We start from the raw sequence: 22462 nt of genomic DNA, 5'->3' as shown, positions 1-22462 counted from the left end.
ACAAACTTGTATTAATGTATAATGCCTGCCAATATTGAAAAATCTATTTCAATCATGTTGAGCCAAAGCATAGTCAATTTTATTAGGCATACCATAGTATGTTTCTAGCCTACTGCTGATAACCTACCGGTAAGGCTTTATCAAAGGAGAACTACTAAGATATGCACATCTCTGTAACAATGAGACCGATTTCTTAGAGCAAAGAAATGCAATCATGGAGAATCTTCTACTCTGTAACCACAAGAAAGAGGAAATTGCCAGTCATAAAAGACGTAAAATTTGAAAACTGTGAGCAATCATGAATGAAACACGACCAAAACAACCACCTCTAGTCTTCAAGATAATCTACACACCACACATCAAAACCAAGCAGCTAACAAAAGCATTGCTGAAAGACTGGTATTTAATTTCGGAACACCCAAAATTATGCAATCTCAGCGAACCAATTCCTGCCTATAAAAAGGCCAAAAGTCTGAAAGGTTTACTTGTCAAGTCAATGTTTATCGTTAACCGGGAATTGTACTCATCACGAGATTGACACAAAATTATATTAAATGCACTTACCGGTATCTATGCACTGTAACATTTGACACGACTTTAGCCGAATATAAAATACCGATATTGGCTTACTACTGATGAAGCTCTGCTAGTATAGCATGAGAGCAGAAACCGGTCTAGTTGGGTCTTAGAACCATTTCTAGTCATTTTTAGTTATTAAAAGTATACTCAAATCACCATAAAGGTGTTATTTTGTTTTTTCTTGAGAAAATGCCATGAGCTCATGGTTTCTCGGGCATTCCCTACCAAATGCCAGATACCTTGCCCCTACGTAACGTCAGTTAGTGATACCGCCTGCATGTACCTCCCCACTTCACACAATACACTGTTCAATATTTATGTGGTAGGACTCTAATAGCTAATACAATACAAGAAACATATGGCTGTAGAAAGTTCTAATAGTGAGGTTTTTGATGATAAATGAGGCTGCAATAGAGTTTAATGTCGAGAAATGTACTGGGCGTTTTTACCCCGAGACCCCTGATTTTTCAGTACAGTCAGCACGTGCTCATCTACAAGTACAAGTATAGTCGGACTCCCTATTATCGCGGCATCCCTATTATCGCGGCATGGGAAATTTCTCATTTTGCGTTGCCAAAACTCCTTCAAGTGGCGATTTTTATGGCGAAGTTGTATAAAAAATGGCAAAGTTGTATAAAAAGGACGATTAAAAAATGTTGTGTCTTTTTGGACTTTTAACGATTTTTAATAAATACTAATTTTTTCCAAAACTTGCAAATTTTCCCTCACCGTGTCTGCTAAAAGGTACCGTCTATATTTTAACATAAATCTTTAATGGTGCTCTGTCCATGAAAGTTCTGTCTGGTTCCCATTTTTCAGCTGCAAATGTAAAATGAAGCCGAAGGACGATATTTGCACCGCAAAATCGTAAAAACTTTAACGGGATCAAAATAAGCACAGCGCATTAACAAAAATAAAACGGCACACCGTGTAAAGTGAATGGCGCCCACAATCGCCAATCAGTAGACTTGCCTCAGTGATTTGTGTTCTCCTTTCGGGGGAAGGGGCAGGGTCTTGAGAAATCATCCTGCAGACATATAGTCTTTAATCAACTTGAACGTTACAGGGAAAATATCAGACTTTATTCATGTTTTAGTTAAACATTAACTATGAATAAAAAAGTTGAGATCATTATAAAAACCACTTCCCGCATACTGCAATAATAGGGAGTCCACCTCCGTTCCCACACTCCAAGCATGTCTATTTTCACAGACATCGTACATGGAATAAACCACACCACCGTCGGATTTGTTAATATCAACTTGAAAAGGAAGAGTTATACAACACAAAAGACAGGACAATTCGGGAAGGTAATAGTGGGCAATCTCTATTCCGAACGAGAGACGTGATAAGTACCGCGATAATAGGACTGTAGTGGTTTTTGATGGGGAAGGACAATAATCACAGACACACTTTTAGAAAGATGGTTCTGAAAGTTTTCACAATTTTTTTAATGGAATTTACAAAAACCTCAAATTTCTGGGAGCTGCATGCCGTTTCCAATCGCTGTGAAAATTCATATACCGGTACGATGATAGGAAAGCTGATTCGCACGGACAAATCAAATGTTACGTCAATAAAAAATGTGTTTTCGTGAAAAAATTGCAAAGCAGCATGCTGGCCACGTGGACAAGAATGACGGCGCAGCAGTGTTTTTTAACAAGTTTAAAACCGTGCTTGAAAACTATTAAAATCACTGTAAATATGTTAATTCTCTTGTCCTAGTCAGTTTCATTTTTGTGTCCGAACAGTGTAAAAATCAACAGTTTTCGGAAATTAAGAAAAAGAATGGCGGCCATCTTGAAAATAAAAAAGAAAAAGCACCGCCTCCTCTCTTGTTTTCAAAAATCTGGCTGAATATTTTATTTATTTTTTTACTTGGCCTGAGTTGGACCAAATCGCGAACACGTGATGCGCGGTCAGACGTGCGTAAGCTGTCATTCACAAGCTTTTTCATGAAGGAATGGCAGAAGTAAATTTATATGAGCCTCCATAGCTAGCGCGGGGCGCGAGGTGTGGCCAGGGAGGGGATATCACGAAATGGCCGGGCGGGGGTCGCTACGCGATCGCGGGCAAGCCCGTTTCAGGACGTGCAAAGTTGACTGTCGATGGAGGGACGTACGGTTAGGGTGAATTCAGCCGGAGGTCATGGGAACGCATGGAGAAAGAATTACGCGACTAATAAACTTTACTGTTCAAAATGAAACAAGCTGGATTTGGAGCTGAGATAGCTTTTTATTTTGGCCCCTCAAGAAGTTATCTGTAGTTTATTTATGCTTTAGAAGAATACTTACCCTCTTTATAATATAGCGATGTATCACCCTTTTTCAGACATCTACATTTCATGTAATTTCCAGGTTCGTTTGGACACGTTTGCGTATCTAAATTCCAACACGAAATTGCACGAAAAGTAGATGTCTGAAAAAGGGGAGATAAATTTCTGCCGCTATAAAGAGGATGGGTATGCTTCTAAAGTGTGCCCGCATACGTGCATTTTTTACCGAAGCTGAATGACAGGCAACAGCCGTACCAATGCACATTGTCAAAATTTGATACAAGCTAGTGAGGGCACGATTATCACAACCCATGACCTCATGCAGGTGATGCAACACGACGCTTTCGTGAGGGTTTGCTTTGGTAGAGGGTTGCCCTTGGGAGTAGGCAAGTTGGGATTGGTTTTGGGGTCAGAAGGTCAAAGGTCAAGGTCACCGTGGTGAGTTAAATGTAAATGGTTTCCGGATGATAACTTGAGTTAGAAATGAGATTTTGGTGTCTAACTTTGGTAGTGGGTTGCCCTTGGGAGTAGGCAAGTTTGGATTGGTTTGGGGGTCAAAAGGTCAAAGGTCAAGGTCACCTTGGTGAGTTAAATGTAAATGGTTTCCGGATGATAACTTGAGTAAGAAATGAGATTTTGGTGTCTGACTTAGGTAGGGGGTCGCCCTTGGGTACAGGCAAGTTGGGATTGGTTTTGGGGTCAAAAGGTCAAAGGTCAAGGTCACCATGGTGAGTTAAATGTAAATGGTTTCCGGATGATAACTTGAGTTAGAAATGAGATTTTGGTGTCTAACTTTGGTAGTGGGTTGCCCTTGGGAGTAGGCAAGTTTGGATTGGTTTGGGGGTCAAAAGGTCAAAGGTCAAGGTCACCTTGGTGAGTTAAATGTAAATGGTTTCCGGATGATAACTTGAGTAAGAAATGAGATTTTGGTGTCTGACTTAGGTAGGGGGTTGCCCTTGGGTACAGGCAAGCTGGGATTGGTTTTGGGGTCAAAGGTCAAGGTCACCGTGGTGAGTTAAATGTAAATGGTTCCGAATGATAACTTGAGTTAGAAATGAAATTTTGGTGTCTAATTCGGTAGGGGGTTTTCCATCGGTACAGGCATGTTTGAACTGGTTCTGGGGTCAAAGGTCAAGGTCACCATGTTGAGTTAAAGGTTAATGGTTTCCAGATGATAACTTGACTCTGGCTGAGGGGTTTCAACAGCAACGCTGTTATTTTTATTTGTTTTGGATTTCAGCTTTTTTCCCTCACTTCCTGTGTACAAAAGTATAGGACATTTCCAAAGTTCAGCTTTTTGGTACCTTTTTCAGCTATTTTCAGCAATTTTTTTTAGTGGTCACTCACACCCCTGACCTCTGAAGGTGCAGAATTTCACGTTTTTTGCTATGAAGCAGTTGTAGACGGCATTGTGTGAGTGTAAAGTGACAAAATAATTATAATTGCGATTTCAAATTGATTTTTGGCTCCCCTAGCAACGAACTGTCCGTGCACAGACCATATGTGGGATGTGTGACTGTAATACGGAGGTACAAAATGTAGTCCAATATTTCAGTCACATTTATGGGACTTATTCATGGTGACCATGTCAGCTGGAGTAACTCAAGCTACCTCTTAATAATGATAGGAAAAGTTAGGCATTTTTCAGACGTCTACTTTTTGTGTAATTTCGTGTTGAAATTTAGCCTCATTATGTGGCCAATTCGGGCGATTCACAATGCAGTGCGCCACCAAAAAATTTTCCACGGAGAGTTCATTTTTCAAGTTTACGGTCAACAAAACATGGCCCAATATGTCATAGATTGGGGCATAGCGTTCTGCCGCCTTACAAAAAACACCATATTGATAACAAGAAAAGAAATGGGCAAACAAATCCTCGAATCATACGCTTACGAAACCACAGACCGGAAAAACTAACGATTTCAAATGTCCCGCGCTGCAAATTTGTCGACCATCTCCCAAAATGCACTGGGAAAAATGAACTCTCCATGGCAAACGCTTGGTGGCGCACTGCATTCTGAATCGCCTGAATTTACTGGACTACGGTATTGGTACCTCCATAAATAAAGGCCACACTTAGAACATGTACCCGAAAATGTAGGCGGCTAAAACTTTGTCAAATTTGGATTTTCACATTTAGACTTTATTTGTAGTTTATTTATGCTTTAGAAGTAGCTTGAGTAACTCCTGCTCCAATGCTTATCGCATTTAGAGCTGGAGGCACAACTACATTAAAAAACTAGATCGTAAGAGGCCTGAAATAAAGGCCACACCTGGAACTTACCCCATGAAGAAGGACGGATGTCTGAAAGCTTGGGTACAACTACTAATCCGGTGAGCACTGTACGTACAGTAGGCATGCACGACAGCCTTGGCAATGGATTTTTCTGGAGAATCGCCACCAAAATCATCCACAAATTTAATATTTTAGTCTTGTTGTGTTTGAAGTCGATTATTAGCTTCATGAATGACTGTTGCATGGTATGAGGTACCGGTGTGGATTATGAAATCTGGGTTGGGATAATAGAGGAAAAATGGACCATTTTTGTAATACACTTGGGATATATGGTCCCGGATTTCGGGCCTCTTACGATCTAGTTTTTTTAACGTAGTTGTGCCTCCAGCTCTAAATGCGATAAGTATTGGGGCTGGCGTTACTCAAGGTGCTTTAGAATTATACTCACCCTCTTTATAGCAAAAGAAAATTAGTCCCCCCTTTTTCAGACATCTACTTTTCGTGCAATTTCGTGTTAGAATTTAGATACCCAAACATGTGCAAACGAACCTTGAAATTACTGGGTGGGGGGACCATTTTGTATCGCTTTAAAGAGGGTGAGTGTACTTTAAAGCATAACTAAACTACAAACAAAGTCTAAATGTGAAAATAAAAAGTTGACAAAGTTCTACATTTTCGTGTACATGTTCCAAGTGTGGCCTTTATTTGCGAAGGGACCGGTAGTCCAGTAAATTGGCCTCATTTATGGGACTACATGTACATGTAGTTGGTAGATTATTGCATCCAGTAATCATGGTAAATCAGCGACAAATTCTGACGGTTTTCAAAAAGCATGGCATCTCTGATATTTACCAGACTGTTTCCCAGACCCCCTAAAATAGGCACAAGGCCAATGGGGTCAGGGAACCAGACTAGAGCTTTAATCATCCACTGAGCGTGCGTCAACTTTGGCAAAGTGCACCCCGGCTGTTGCCTGTCAAGCTGTCATTCACAAATCTGTGGAGCTCGCCACAGGGTGTGAGCTCTTTACATGAAAAACCTTGCATTTGAATGAAATTTGAGGAAAATCTGGCCTTTGATCACAACGTCCTGCAGACTCCTGCTGACTGACTGGACTCCGTACCCTGTGCCCTTTACATGCAAATTGGAGGGGACCATTTTGGCTACATTTTCCCCAACTGATGCATGATTCGATGGCTGTTTTTTGTCGCAGCTAAAATAGACATCCTTTTAGACTAGTTTCCAGTCCTATCCTCTCACCGCACCTTGCGTGCCTACCGTTCGCCGCGACCCAAACTTTATTTTGCGAGGCTGAAAGAGGAAACCTGATGAACAAATGTTGCAACCTGACGCCACTTCTGCAATTGTGTACAAAGTCTATGGAGAGTCAAGAAAATTGTCTAAGTTATTTCCTAACAAAATTGGAAATGATTCTCAGTCCCAAATTCATGTCTTATCATCATTTTTGCAATGAATGACCTTCATTGAGATGATAATGAAGAAAAATGTGGCGTCAGGTTGCGACATTTTCCCCAAATCTGATTTTTATTTTTCTGAACAAATAACAAGCACCTACTTTTTAAATACAAGGAATTCCCAAGCAAAAACTGCAAAGCAAGTTACTTTCGAACGTTCCTGCACTTCAAAAAAATTTCAATAAAAAAAATCAAGTAATAACACAAATTGGTGGAGCTGGCTCCTATAAATTGAATTCATCATAAAAAGATTATTCAGTCTGCTAATTGCAACCAATATTTGCGTAAATTTATATATCCATAAATACTTCAAAAACCATAATTATAAATGTCAAAGGAATCATTTCCAGAGTTCATGGTTGTAGGAAAATAGCTATTGAGAATCCAATGATGTAAAACCAGTTGTAAATATCTTGGTCACAAAATTTAACAATTTTGGTGACCCAAAAAACCAAACATTTTCTCTTGAATACTGTGAGAAGAAAAAGTGCAGTGCTTTGTAGACATCATGAGGCATTGGGCCAGAGAGTCACATCAATTGGTTTGTGCCCCGTGCCGTGTTTTGGGGTTCACGGCTTACATGTGTACTGCGTCCCCTGTGTGAACAAGGAATCACTCACTAGCATGTGTCAAGGGGCATTTGTATGCTGGTCTCTAAACTGCACTATGCCCATTATTTGCATAAATTATCTGCCGCCAGGGGGTGATTCCTTGTGAAATGAGGATACCAGTTCATAACCAATAAAAAAAGCTTTTTTGTGATGCAAAACATAATGGAATGATTGTACATGTACTCTTTTTTGGTTTTGTGTAATGTTGACCAGGACCGATAAGAAACATGAAGAACATTTGGGCAGGAGTTGTCAATCCACTTGGCAGTACCAATGCATAATGATTAGTTGGCAGGCTCTGCCAGGCAGTTTCATGACAAGAACTTCGAGACAAGGTCTCCTGAGCTGTCATGTTGACACCCTTGCAGTATAAGCTTTTTTTCACAACTGGTCACCAAACAAAATACATGTAATAAACGTTCACCATGCTTGGTAAATTGGCCGCTGAGATCACTAGAATTTTGGTTCCTGTACATTCTTACACTTGCATACAGTGTTGTGCTGCAACTCTGTAGCTGTGGCCTTTTACCATTGTTTACAAATGTGTTATGGCTGCCAAAATAGCCACTTTGGCAAATATAATATTTTGATATGTGGTCATGATTTTCTTAAAAATTAGCATCCCCTTAACCAAAAGAAAGTGTACTTATTGAAACTGAAAAAAAAGGATTGATTAATTGTTTGCACATTTTGTTTACTCTCTGCCCCTAAATGGATTTCAATTTACTTTTCTTTGAAAAGGTCAAAAGTGCAATTATTTCACGCTTTACATGTATCGTACCATATTTTCTTTATATACTTTAGATTGAAGAGTTGCTACAGGCTGGTGGTGGGAGTCAGGAATCCTACTTGACAGACAGGGTAACACATGTGATAGCAGAGGAAGATGACCCCCCGGAGATTAGTGAAGCAAGGGATCTATTTGATCTGCCTGTAATATCGGTGAATACTTTTTCTTCATCTTGCAATGGGCCTTCCTGCAGATACGCAGCCAAGCACAACTGTTGACAAATATTTTTTTAATGGATTTTCCCTGCTAATGATTATAAAAGGAAACTATTTAGAACAACAACCCCCAAAAAAACCCACTTACAAGTACACTTACATGTACATTTACATGTAGGGATGCTGCGTAGCACTGTAGAACATACAACATGCAAGAGTGCTCACCAGATAGTAGTACCTGCGCTTTCGGTGCGATGCATCTTCATCAGGGGAATTTTGGCTTGTATATATAGGTTTTATAAAAAAAGGGAAACCCAAATGTAAATGTAAATTATAAAAAAAAATCAGATAAATATTGTAGTGCAAATTGGTAAACATTTTCATGACTTCTCGCACTGTGATTCTCTCTAATTCTGGCAGCTGGTCTTCATTGGGCGATAGAAACTAGCAATTGGGCGTTTTTAGCTGCACACATACATGTAAATGTACAGAGCGCACAAGCGTGAGTGCTTGGCGGTACAAGGTACCAGCGAAAGCGCGTTGGGCTCTTTTAGTTTGCGGCGCGGAATTGGACGCATTGGCATTGCACTGCATGCACAAACCGCATAGTTGGGCGCTTACTGAAGCCAAATTTATAGCGCGTATTTTAAAGTTGCTAAGGAGCTTGGTTACGCGTACGTCACAAGCTGGTGCACTTCACTTGCAATTTTGCTGTCACTTTGAGCGGACCTGCGCTGATCTCTACAACTAAGATTGTGAGTAGAAAATAGTGTTATTTATATCGTGACACTTTTCCCCAGCTATTTAATTTAGGGCAAGTCTAGCTTGGGGTAATTTAGCACACAGTTATCCAAAGTCTGCATATTTTAAGGGAAAATTTAGGAGAGAAAATAAGCCAGAAATCCTGTGAATAATTTATTTGGACACCATTTGGAGGTCCTATCACCTCCGTAGGTAACTGGAGGTAACAGTGCTTGGAGGTGCAAATTAAATGATGCATTGAGTAGTACAAGTTACATTTTGTTTCCAATTGTCAATCCAAATGTAGAATCCAAATGTTTCCGAATGTAGAATCCCCACCGCGTGCGGAGCCGCTCCCGCGCACAACTCAATAAAACATTTTGTGGGAGGAAAAACGTCACAATATTTCCAAATACATCACACACCAATGTGTCCTCTTTCCAATGATACCTTGATTGTGTCTGTGGCCACGGATGACTGAGCACTCATTGTTATTCTGTCAAGGGTCAAAGCCTGTACTGGGCCAAGTTTGTGCAAAAGGATAACTGGTATTCTGGACATGTGAAACGGCTTAATTTAAAGAAAGAAGACATCCTTTCTTTTACACAATTTATTCAATTTTGACACAGTGATTTAACCACTCTCATTGTTGAAGTTTACCCCTCATGGTCCAATGCCTTCAATGTGGCCACCACCTCTTTCCACACAGTGCTCTGAAACTCATTGATGACTTAACAATTAGTCCATTTCAACCTTTGCATATTAAACAAACCAGCCGGCAATCTTAGCCAGGTAAAACTTGGCCCAGTGCAGGTTTTGACCCTTGACAGAGTAACAATAAATGCCCAGTCATCCGTGGCCACAGACACACAATCAACGTATCATTGGAAATAAGACACATTGGTGTTTTACATGATCTTTAACGTATTTGAAAATATTTTTTACATTTTTTTTATAATTTGCTTTTCTATTTGGGTTCCTTCTTTTTTTTTTTGCTACGCACTGTATACATAAAAAATGTGAATAGCAAAAGTAAAACAGTGCTCACTGGATAGTTGTACCTGAGCTTTCGGTGTCATCCACCTTCGTCAGGGGAATTATGGCTTGTTGTGATGTACCGCTGGTGGAGCAAATGTGGTAATCTCCACATTCATCCCATCAGTGTAGAGTGTGCCCAGTTGGAACATCACACGCTGTTCCAAAGATCAGTGTTGCATATCAGTGACAACGCAGACACTCATGTCCTTGATGGAGTGTGATGACGCGCTGAAGTGTTGGGCCACAACTAGGCCGGGTTGTTTCAACTGAATGTTTTGGAGATGCTCCGTAAAACGGTCGGCCAGTCGCTGCTTGGTTTCGCCAATGTAGAGAAAGCCACAGTGTGTGCATGTGATGCAGTAGACAAGATAACTAGTGGTGCATTTGAAGTGGCCGTGGATGTTGATGTTATATTAATTTGTGACAAATGGAAAATAAACAAAACAATACAAACAATACAAGTGGCTGTTGTGAACTTTGTCATCATAAGAGCTGATAAAGGGGGTGCTACTGTGGTTTGACATAAAGATTCTGTTAGAAGCTGAATGCCAACTTTCTGACACCTCATTCTATCAAGTGATCAACCATGACCTCAACCCTACGCACCAGGGCATCGTTTCTGACACCATCAAGGCCTTTTTTGATGCAGGTGAGCTACCGTACCTGGTTCCCAAAACCTCCGTTTTCTATATGCTTCCCAAAATTCAGAAGTCCGGGCTGTCGCATTGTTTCTGCTTAAGATTTCCCAACTGGGTTGATTTCTATGTACACGTATGTAGGCGCTGTGTTTTCTCCAATGGTCAACAAACTGCCCTCCTATGTGAAGGCCACTAATGAAGCACTCCATGCTTCTTCATGCATACCGGTACTTTCGCCAACTTTAAATTCACAGGCTCCTCCACCTACCCGTACCTGTTCAAAATGGATGATGAGTCTCTGTACACGCATCCCACATGCAAACGGCTTAGTAGCACTATGTCATTTTCTCGACCAACGTCCAGACCATGACCCTCCCAACAATATCCTCCTGGCTTGCTGAACTTCTTCTCACCGTCAAAAACTTCACCTTTAATGAGAAGCACTACAATGTACCTGTAGACCACTGGCATTGCTAATGGCACATGTATGGGTCCAAGTTATGCACTTGTCTGTTTGTTGGCTATCTTGAGGAGATGATGTCCGATTTTCCCTTGCCCAAACCATTGCTGTACATACGGTACATGAATGACATCATTGTTGCCATATCTGGTCCTAAGGAATATGTTCAGGTATCATTCAGGTAAGGATGACCTTGATTGCTGGCAGCTCGGGATGCCAGTAGAAGTGACCAGCGAGGCGCATTTTCTGCTCCTGGATCTTGGAAGACACCCTGGGGGAGATTACCATATATCTCCTCATAGGTTGTGTGTGCCCTCCAGCTGACATGGAGGACTGCCCGGAGCATCCTTGTGTAGCATTCATCTGAGGGCTTGATGAGGGTTCATGCCTCACACCCATAAAGGAGAAAGGATTCAATAGTGGCATAGAAGAACTTCAGCTTGAGCTTCCTTGACAGGCCAGACCTCGGTATCTTGCTCATGTCATTCAGGGCTCCAAACGCGGGTTTTTTAGTCTTCACATTCTTCTCCATGATCTGCATCCTGGACCCAAAGTATTTGAAGTCCTCAACAAATTTGATGCTTGCATCACTATCGATTTTGCAGGCGCCCAAGATGAAGAACTTACGCACATGTTCATTGGACATCTTCCATCATTGGTCACCATAGCAACTTCAACATCCACATCCACTTCAAATGCACCACTGCCAATCTTGTCTACTGCATCACGTGTACATGCTGTGGTTTGCTCTTTGTTGGCGAAACCAAGCGCTGACTGGCCGACTGTTTTACGGAGCATCTACAAAGTGTTCAGATGAAACAACCTGGCCTACATGTAGCTGTCGCCCAACACTTTGCGCCATTGCACTCCAACAGGGACGTTGTGCGTTGTCACCACGGCATCATCGGACATACAGCCCCGATCTTAGCTGCACGCCCTACCTTGATGGGATGATCGGGGCGTTAACCACATTTGTTCCACCGGCAGTACAACACAAGAAGCCATAATTCCCCTGATAAAGGTGCATTGCACTGAAACATTAGCAGCAAACATTAGCAGTGGACATTTTCGGACTTTTTTTACCGTTCCGTGTCTTCGTCTGGTGTAGGTATGCAAGCTTATGATTATTATTTTGAATGATTAATCGTTCCTTTTTTATTACAATTTTGATTAATGGAACTGCCAATTTTTTTTCGGAAAATGCGGGTTGAAAGAAAAGAGCGATGATCTAAAAACGATATCGCCTACAATGTACATCTTAAATATTTTTTTAACTTGGGCTGTATATTCATTGCCATATTTTATCACCTAAATATAATAGATTCAGTGCTACATGTAATATATTAGAGATTTTTGGTTTAGGATGTTTTTAGCTGATCTCTTACGCCACAAAGTGGTTTTCGATTAGTGCAAGAGAAAAATGTAACCGAATAATTGACACTGCAACTGATTTATTGAGTAACCGAGTAATACTTGTGGACCTAGTCTGATGCCTCACTTACATTGTGGTTGTGACTTCGTATAAAAGAGCAACGACTCAGAAAAAGGAGACAACATTTTCTGCAATGAAATGTACGCGCAGGTTTTAATTTTAAACAGATTTAAGGTAGAAAATTTGTATAATTAGAAAATGGGGGGGGGGGAGAGATTAAAATATTCAGGCTATGCATGGCCGCATCTTGAACCTGGTCAATGGGCTTTAGTTCTAACGCTTGTAACCATTGAGCCACCCGTTCAGTTGGTTGTTAGATGTAATCAGGGTTGGCTGATTTAAATCACGTTGATTTAAATCACTGATTTAAATTGCGATTTAAATCAAATGATTCTTTTAATAAGAATCACTGATTTAAATCATTTTTTGTAAAAATCATATTTTTGGCAAAATCAATTGATGGAGGGTCATTTTAATAATTTAAATCAACTGATTCCACTTAATTACAAAGTGTAAGATGTTGTAAACACATTCAAACACCCCTATTTCATTGCCATCGACTCAATTTAGGTTTTGCATAATTACACAAAATCGTTGTTTTGATTAAGTCAAGATCTGAGTTTAAAGTTTTTCTTCAAAGTTTTTAATTTAAAAAGAGCACACTCACGTTTGCTTTAATCATTCCTTAATCTGTTCACAGTAATATTGTGAATCAACTGTGCTGGTGTATGCTTAAATGAACCATCAAAAGGTGTATTAAAATTCCCAATTATTAAAAGTCCCAATTGTATTAAAAGTCCCAATTGCATCATGCATTCTGCGTTGCTGCTAATTTTCTTACGTATTTTCAAACAACTTTTGACATCAATTCCGCAAGATGTCAGTGCAACTCAAGTGCATTATTGTCCAAAGAGACTCGGAGTTTGATACCCACATTGACAAGACCGATCGTCAAGTAATAAAATATTATATTTCTCACTTGACTTTGAATCATTATCTAGGCAATTTTTTTGAAGAAGAAATGTATTAAATTAGTCAGGTTTTTTTAAATCTTTGTTTTGGCTCAAACCCAATATTGTATTTTTCTATGCGTGTATTTTTTGTTGATGTAGCCACTATGGGTTGAGATGTCTGTGCGATGTAGGGTCCTTCTTCCAACTAAGGCTTTCCAACCAGAGAGGTCTCAACTTTTCACCAATGTGGTAGCATGCTTCTCACAGGTAAGACTGGCAATTAGGTCAAGTCTATGAATGCAGGGGGACTAAGTCACCACAAGAGAATCTTCTTACCTGAGGTCAAAGGCTAATGGAAAAAAACAGCTTATTGTCATTTACATGTACACACCTTGGGGAAACTGTTGCATAGCATTCACATGCGTGAACATATGGACCACTAGAAACGGGATGTGTAAGGAATGCTTATGCGGCTCGGGAACATATTTCTGAGTGGTAGGGTAAAAAAAAGATGTTCCAATTGAAAATATGTCCATGTATGAGGTACAGTGAAACAAATATGGTGGACCGTATACAAATATTGAATGCTTCGAGTGGTGTAGTAAAACTAGCCTCCTGAGGTGATACATGGACATTCTATTTTTCCTGAGGCGAAGCCGAGGGAAAATAGAATGCTCCATGGATCACCAAGGGTGGCTAGTTTTACTTCACCACGAGATAAAGCATTCAATATTTGTTTTATAACACTTCACCCACAGATTCTGCTCAAGTGGTTTTAATATTTTAAATTATTTATATCTGAACACAGTTGAAATAAACACCAATTTCAATACAAAATTGGTGGAAAGTGTATTTCTCTCTTCCAAAATCAAGACACAGAATCTGTGGGTGAGGTGTTATAATCGATATTAGCCCCCTTATATTGGAAGATAACAATTGGCTTTGCCCAAAGAACTACCGGTAGATAAATGTTCACCCTATACCATGTTATATACTGCACTCAAATTTGAGTTAATCACATGCAGAGTATCCAGTACAAACTCAGAATGCAGTTAAAGTACATGTACAACATTTGACAAGTTTTGTTCAATATCTTCTGACCTATTAATATTTTTCGTGTTACTAAATATATGCAGTCAACATGACAGACCTGCATTAGAGTACTTTGTTATGTGATTGTGGGATCCAAATATTGGTGGTTAGGTACATTATAGCTTGCTTAATAATTTGGGCAAATGAGTTGAGGGCAAAACATTTCACATTTATGTCCTTGTATATTTTTTGTTAGTATTGTCTTTACTCTTGACAACTTCTTTGTTCATGTGGTACTAGCATTTTGCAAAGTTATCTTTATGTTTTGCTACATTTCTTAATTTTAAATTCCCACACCTTACATGTGCATGTATGTTAATTTGTAAATTTGAAAACAAAGACAAAGTAAAGATAAAAATATTATGATTTTGATAAACTGATTAAACATAGGTAGGTACACGTATAACCATCTATGATTTGACAAAGGAATGAATTGTCCTACTACTATGACATTGAGCCAGTTTGTTGAACCAGTAATTACAATGGAACAGTGCCGCCACACTGTGGGCTTGGATGTCATGACCTTTGCCCTGTTTATTAGTCAGGTCATGACATCCGATGTCTTGCGTTACATGTGTCTTGACAAGCATCATTTTGAGCCCATATATTGGATCGCTGTACATGCTGGGAGTTACGGACTACATTGTTGTCGTATTTCAGATGTGTGAGTTGGATCGTGAGGCATTGTGGGCCATGGTGACGTTTTATGGTGGATCCTGCCAACTGAATCTCAACAAATGCTGCACCCATCTTATCACTCCTAACTCAGAGGGGGTAAGAAAACATTTTTTCCAGTAAATCACACAAAAATATAGTGTGATTACCTGTATTTGAACAAAGTCCAACACAATAATCGCAAGTTAAGTCACAATGCAGATACATGTAGCAGGGGATGATCAGTGATAAAGCAATGTCGTTATCACAGATCATTTGAAAACAGATCTTGTACCGGTACTTGACTTGCTACTAGATGATGTATGCTTGACTTGAGGTAATGTGAGATAAGTACATGTATATGCAACATGTGAATATACAGGGTGGGTTAAAAAAAAGCGGAACCAAAACCCCCAAAAGTATATTTCATATTTTAAAAATATGTTGCACCAAAAATAATGACTGGAAGTCCAATTTTAATTTAGGGTTATTGTGTTATAAATGGCAAAGTTCTTTGAACAGATTGAGCAATTTCAGTAATTTTGTTCATCCAAAAGTACCTTATGAAATTGGTTTCCAGTCAGTATTCTTGGTGCCACATATTTTTTAACATGAAATATAATGTTAGGGGATTGGGTTACGTTTTTTTTTTAACTCAACCTCTATATTCACATGTTGTGTAAGCTGTGAGCCAGTGTGCGGATGAATGACTTTTCTGATAAATATTGGGTCAGGTACATGTACTCATATGAGGGCAGGGCTTGCTGTATCATGTTCTGTTTTTGTATGTTACAGTTACCTGACCTATGATTTTATCAATAGATGTCTGGTCAGGGAACCAGACAAGGTGAACGGACTGTTTGCACATGGTACCCAGTGCATGCTGCGATCATATGGATACTGATTTGCAAGAAAATTGAAAACACTCTTAGAAGTTATCTGCATGATTTGTTTTATCAAATGGGGGGAAAAATGCAAAGTGTTGGTGCTAGATCCCAGTGAGCCTAAGTTTATGCTTGTGCATAATGTGAACATGCATGCTCTGATTTGTTGACAAATCCATATGTATCACTACAGGCGATATCATGGGGGAATATTATCGCCTCCAAAAAAAGAAAACACAAATCAGTATCCCAGGGCTAATGTAATGTATACCCTAGGTTTGCAGCATGAAAAAGACCTAAGGATTGGGTCTGTGTCATGCTGCAAACTTTGAGTCTTTGATATTTCCCTTCAGGCCAAGTATGAGTGTGCCCTTCAACATTCCGACATCATTCAAGTAGTCACACCTGACTGGATCATTGATGCAATCAATGCCAAGAAAGTACCACACACTAAACCATACCACCCCAGTTTGCTCCTACCAAAACTACTAGAAACAGACTCTGAGGTTCCCATGGAAACAGACTCAACGACACTTGGAGATGAAGGCAACCAATCACAGGAAATGTCCCAGGACAAAGTAAAGACGACCCAAGATGCACCGGGGCAACTGCTGGTTTATGGTACTCCACAGAAGCAAGCCATGAAGGCTGTCTTCAAGATGAAAGCCCCATGGCAACAAGAACTACCTCCAATGCCTGAACTTCCTCCCTTGATTGACAATGTTCAGCCTACAGTGTCACACCATAAACACAAGAAGGAAAAGAAGAAAAAGAAGAAAAAGAACAAAGACAAGGATAAAAGTCGTAAAGACAAAAAGAAAGACAAGCATTCCCACGAGCGACACACAGGCACGGCAAGCCCAAGCAGTAGTAGCACTATCACTGAACCGAGTAGCAACAGCCCAATGTCCCATTCCTTGCCAAGAACACTGCGAAACATCACTAATGGGGTTGATGCGTTCATGCCAGCGGTGCCTCAGGAGAAGCGACAAATGTCGCAGGTCCTGAGCGCGATCGCTGGAATGGCGTCGCAGCAGCAGACACGTAACGAGATGATGCATGCAAACATGCCATTGGCAGAGCAGAAAAAATACTATGGACATGATCCCACATACACATGTAAGTCGTATAACAGTTTGTATGTATAAATAAATGAAGAGCACCATTTTAATTCAACCATGGACAGCACCACATTATGTGGAGTCAGATGGTATGATTGAAGGGGCTAAGAAGTGAAGTTTTTTTAGGAACATATTTTGTGCAACTTTCTACTTTTCAATTTATAACAAATATTTGACATCCTGTTTTGGTTGATTTTGTTGAAAAGTGTACTTTCTTAAAGGGAATGTACAACGGTTGCTTTGCTGCAATTTTCAGAATTAAATGGATTTGGAGGATTAGTATGTAATAACAAATATTGTTACTTATTTCACGTTTTGGGCTTGTAGATGCTGGAAAAACTAAGAAAACAAATCATGTTCTTGTAATCTGGTTCCCTGACCCCACTTAAGATGAAACAAAGCAATTTATAGACTATGGGGAAGTGTAAGGTCAGAGAATCAGTCAAGCAGACTTGTACCCCTTCACAGTTGTGTAATCCATTGCAAAGAAAATGCGGAATAACTAATTAGGAGCAGTTTTTGAAAAAAGGCCAGTTTTCTCCAACGTTGGTCGGCCAACCAGCGTTGAAAAAATACCATTTTTCTTGGAAATGACCGCACACCAGGAGCCACGATTTTACAGGATGCTTGAGACTGTCATTCCCTAACAATCCAGTAAGGTATTTCGTGATAATTTGATCATTTCATTTAGTGATGTTTGCAAATGTTGCATTTTCCTTTTAAACATTTTTTATTAAGTTCCATCGTTTTCCAGACAACAGAGGGCGCTGTTACTGTGATGTCATTTCAGGAAGACACTGTTCATTTAGGGCTTTTCAGTTCAAAATGTGAACGCAAACAATTGCTTATTGAAATATTTGTGAGAAAAGTTTGCTCATTGGCTTACTGCTATGTATGGACACAACAACAAATCACCAAAGAAAAGAAAATTTACGGCAGAGAAATTTATATCCAAAATTCTGGCAACTTTTGGTAGTGCAATAGCTTTAACATTGAGCTTTCTGCCTGAAACGACATCACAGTTTTGTTCATGAATATGTAAATTTGGATTAGCATAAAAAGAAAAAAAACGCCAAAATACCCTTGAAAATGACAAAATGAAAATTTAAAAAAGGGTTAAATGGGACACAGAGGTGCTTCTTTAGTATCATCACTGCTGTCAGAGAACTTCCTTGGGTGACATTTGACCACTTGCCCACTTAGCTGGCTGGGGTTGGTTGGCCGGGTCCATTGGGTGGGCCATCACCGCGTTACGGGGAAATTCTTAAGCATATTAGGACCGAGTTATGGGGGCTCTCTGCTGTCTCCACAGTGTCTTCGGTCCCCATAGTACCATGGGATAACTCGTGTGTAGTCCCCACAACAAGGGAACAAGTATGGGTGTACACAAGTGGGTAAGCTTTTTAAATGCAAGTAAAGAGTAGTTACAAAGTAGATAGTTGAGGGCAAAAGCCAAACCATAAAATTGCATGTCCATGACACAAAAATGCTATCAAATGCCAACCAAAATGCTGTCCGCAATACTATACTCTTACACAAATAAGATTTGTCAATCCGTTTGCATTTTCTTACTGACAGTGGCCGGTGAAAATTGTCTTCTTGGATGTATCTTCCTTATTATCGAGTATCCACAACTTCTAGGACCTCATTACATAGCAACCTGGAGAAAGGTAAATTTCGTTTTGTTTTGTTTACAGAACTGCTCTTTATCGATTAAATGACTCTTTGCAGAAGGCTAGCACAAAACACAAAGTGTTGCCTGTGAATAAGGAGCTAGGAATAATTCCACATATATCATTTTACGAAGTTAGACAGGCACGTAAAATCAGTACATTACAGAAGTTTAATGCATTCCAATGACAGTCAACAGACGTTAATAATGATATAATTGGTTAGATGCTATCTTATCAAGATAATTGACGTCACATTGCTTTTAATATGTGACATGTGACCACTCCAGGCCAATGAAATGACACCATCGGAGACATGATAACAATTTAATTTGTACTAAAACACAATAGTGTACTGTAAGATTGTAGGCATGAAGTTACTTCATACATGTCATAAGGCCAAACAAAAATTTGTTGTTGCCCTCACCTAACCAACCCAAAAATCTGGAAATCTCCGGTGTGTGTGGGGTTTTTTTTGGATTTGATTTGAAAAATATTAAATAAACTTTAACCTTGCCGTTAACTGTTTCTTTGTAATGCCATAATTTTGCATTTTGTTACAAAAGTAATGATAGAACAGTTCCAATTCACCGTACCGGTATTTTGTACTTGTAACCAACTGAGACCGAGGCCTGGGGCATGTTGCGTGATGTACTGCATACATCATGTTCACGTGTACATGTATATACAGTATAGTTGGCGCATGCAGTACATATAGCCCAATGCTTTTATGTATGTTGGTAGGGGGCAACTGGTAACCGAATGGAATCCTTGACAGAATATTGGTCAAAATTACCATGTGAGCTTCAAGAAAATAGGACATTTTGACTGGAAAAATAGACAAATTCTGTTTTTGAAACAACATGACTCAATCACCAACGAAAATTAAAAACATTAATTGCCCACTCATCTGAAAACAAAATGTATGAACTATGGCAATATTTAAGACAAGTGGCCATTCTTTCCATTTATTTGTCAATTAGAAGAAAGGGTAGGCCTAAATGTGTTCTATGTATACCCTCCCTCCCCCCCCCCCCAAATAAAAATCCCCATTTGACCGACTCTCCTGATATTTTTCATGTGCAGGCAAAACAAACATTTTTGTTTTTTTGCCTAATCGTGAAACAGATGAGTGCTAGAAATATTCGTTTTTGTGTTCTGACAGGTTATAAGTGAGCATGGAGGTATTGTGGATGATTGCTACTCAGATCGCATTACTCATGTGCTTTGTGACACTCAGAGGACTGAAGTATTTAGTCTGGTGAGTAAAGCAATACATTTAAAGGTATAGTCCATCATTTGTAATTTGTGCATTTTGTTCGTTTGAAGCAACAAAAGTGCTCAAAATCTAAAGAAGGGTTCTGAACAACTAGCCTGATGAACTTTCAGCTCAGCTTCAGCTGTATATTTCGAGAAAAACAACATTGTAGGATCTCGATTTCAAATCAAAAATTGTTGAATCATGTTTTGAATTGGGCCTGAATTCAGCGTCCGAGACACGTTCTCACTGAGCCGATTACAGCTACGCGATGTCGCGCACCGACCTGACGAATTATAGCAACCGCGTACGCGTGTGCGTCGTGTCAACGCTTGCGCGCGTTTCACCGAATAAAAAAAACGAACTACTATTGGAAATTTCCAACAGATGCACCGTTGTAAAGGCCTTCTTTCGTTGATTTCTTCAAAATGACAGCTTCCCAGAAAGAATAATTTCACAGGGAGTTTAGTCCCCTTACTATCTTTCAAACAAGAATGGTTTTCAACAATACTTACGCCAGTTACTTTTTGGATAGCTGCAAATGATGGACTCTGGCTTTAACTCCCACTCACTATATTAGTATTACTATTATTATTATTTATTTCTGGTAACGAAACCAAGGTTTTCCTCAAAAGCACCATTGGCACTATAGCTTGCAAACCTGAAGAAACCTGTAGAGAGGAGACAATGAGAAGAAATTACAGTTTTAGAGGTGGGTGTTTCTTGGGAAACACACGGAATCAAGTAGGGACTGAAAACCCAATCCACATACATGTGTTGGCTCAGATGGGATTCGAACCCAGGTTACAGCAGTGGAAGGCCATAATGCTTGTGTCAAGAGTGAAATTCTGCATAAAACCATCAAGACAAAATGAATGAGCCAAATAAATATTGTCATTCGACAATACTTTAGTATTGTCGAATGAGGATGCGTCTTTCTTTCTTTAGTGACTGATGCGTCTTATTGTCACCACTTTGAGTGGCTTTCTGGCGATAGCAATTTCCTGGACATACAGACAACTGGGGGTGGGAAAGAAAATGGCAAATTCTGTAAAAAAAAAAAAACAATCAAGCAAGATGTAATAGGAGTGAAATGGTAGAGCAGTATTTAGGAGACTGCCAGTGTACACATGCATGATGTATGCTGGACAGCACTGGTGGTGGAGCAGTGATGCAGCAGTCCATGTGCCACAGACTGAAGGTTCAGTTCATGCTCCAGTCCATTTCCTTGCTCAGCCTTATTATTATTATAAATACACATAGCCAGGTTCCCATTGTATTTCATTTTATACTTTTGATTTCTTTTCGTAGTCAAAATAAGAAGAGAAAAAAGGAAATTATTTTTTGGATTAAAACAAGAAACCGTTAAAATGTTCTGCTTGAAGGTAACAAAGAAACCTGTTTGATTTTGACAGGCAATAAAAGATGGTAAGCGATGTGTAACGGCCAACTGGTTGAATGACTGTTTGAAAATCAAACAGATGAAACCAGCTTGGCGAGCCCTGCACTTCCCTGTCATCAACTATCCACTACAACCGCCACCATGCAAAGACCAGGTCAGTATAAAGAAAGTTGAAGAGTGAGCAGGAGTTCACTACCAGTTGATTTCTCCTTGCCAACATGGATTTGCAGTTTACAGTCTGTATGAATGACCCTAGTCAATCCACTTTTGGCAAATTATACATTGTCACTCGTATTTTCCGTTGGTTGCACTTTGGAAAGAATGCTAGTTTAATGAAAAATGAAGTTTACCGCAAACCTACTTGCATGTGTGCATTTTTCAATAGCTGTGTTCCCAGTGGGTTTTTCTTTCATCACCTTATCATGTACATTATCCCGAGTAAAAGTAAAAGACCGTAAAGATGACACTTTGATTAAAAAAACACAAACAAACAGTCCCAATTTTCCACGGCTTTCTCTGGAGCATATTGCTCAAATTTTTAAAACAAATCTCGGCACTGAGAGTTTCTCCAGTTGTACATTGGGGGAGATTGCAAATTCCAGCGAACGCAGAGCACAAAGCAACGCCACTTGGCATTTCGCAATATTTTATTTTGAGTGACGAGCACAAGTTGCCGCATTTTATTTCATTATACAGCAAACGATAAACACAAAATAAAAGCACAAAAGCGAGATATATTTTGAAAATAATCTGACACATTTTCGATATTTTTTTTGATAAATTCCACATGATTCCTCAATATCAAAAATTTTGATATTTCGATATAATTATAAATTGCTATCGGGGATATCGAAATCAAAATAATATAGAATAATCAAGTTATATCGATATATCAACGGTGCTTAGACTCGTGTTACATTCAGAGAGGGTCTTCTGTCAATTTTTTGCTGTTATAAAAAGTAAAAGCATTTTTAGGGTGGATTTTCTCACAGAAGATC

The 22462-nt window shown here is 39.5% G+C and overlaps 1 protein-coding gene across 2 annotated transcripts in view; it reads left to right on the top strand.

Moving 5' to 3' along the window:
- The window catches only part of LOC119725911 (PAX-interacting protein 1-like), a 62937-nt gene that overhangs the window by 2988 nt on the left and 37487 nt on the right, over nucleotides 1-22462 (top strand). For both annotated transcript variants that reach the window (XM_038197524.1, XM_038197523.1), the window contains exons 2-8: nucleotides 7981-8118; nucleotides 13543-13650; nucleotides 15136-15249; nucleotides 16367-17132; nucleotides 18713-18804; nucleotides 19970-20065; nucleotides 21478-21618. In XM_038197524.1, coding sequence (XP_038053452.1) covers nucleotides 7981-8118; nucleotides 13543-13650; nucleotides 15136-15249; nucleotides 16367-17132; nucleotides 18713-18804; nucleotides 19970-20065; nucleotides 21478-21618 — 1455 coding nt within the window. The remainder of the gene's footprint in view (nucleotides 1-7980; nucleotides 8119-13542; nucleotides 13651-15135; nucleotides 15250-16366; nucleotides 17133-18712; nucleotides 18805-19969; nucleotides 20066-21477; nucleotides 21619-22462) is intronic.

The sequence above is a fragment of the Patiria miniata genome, unplaced genomic scaffold, assembly GCF_015706575.1.
Source record: "Patiria miniata isolate m_02_andy unplaced genomic scaffold, ASM1570657v1 HiC_scaffold_19, whole genome shotgun sequence".
Lineage (NCBI taxonomy): Eukaryota > Metazoa > Echinodermata > Asteroidea > Valvatida > Asterinidae > Patiria > Patiria miniata.
Note: the sequence above shows the minus strand (reverse complement) of the source record. Positions and strands in the feature narration are given on the sequence as shown.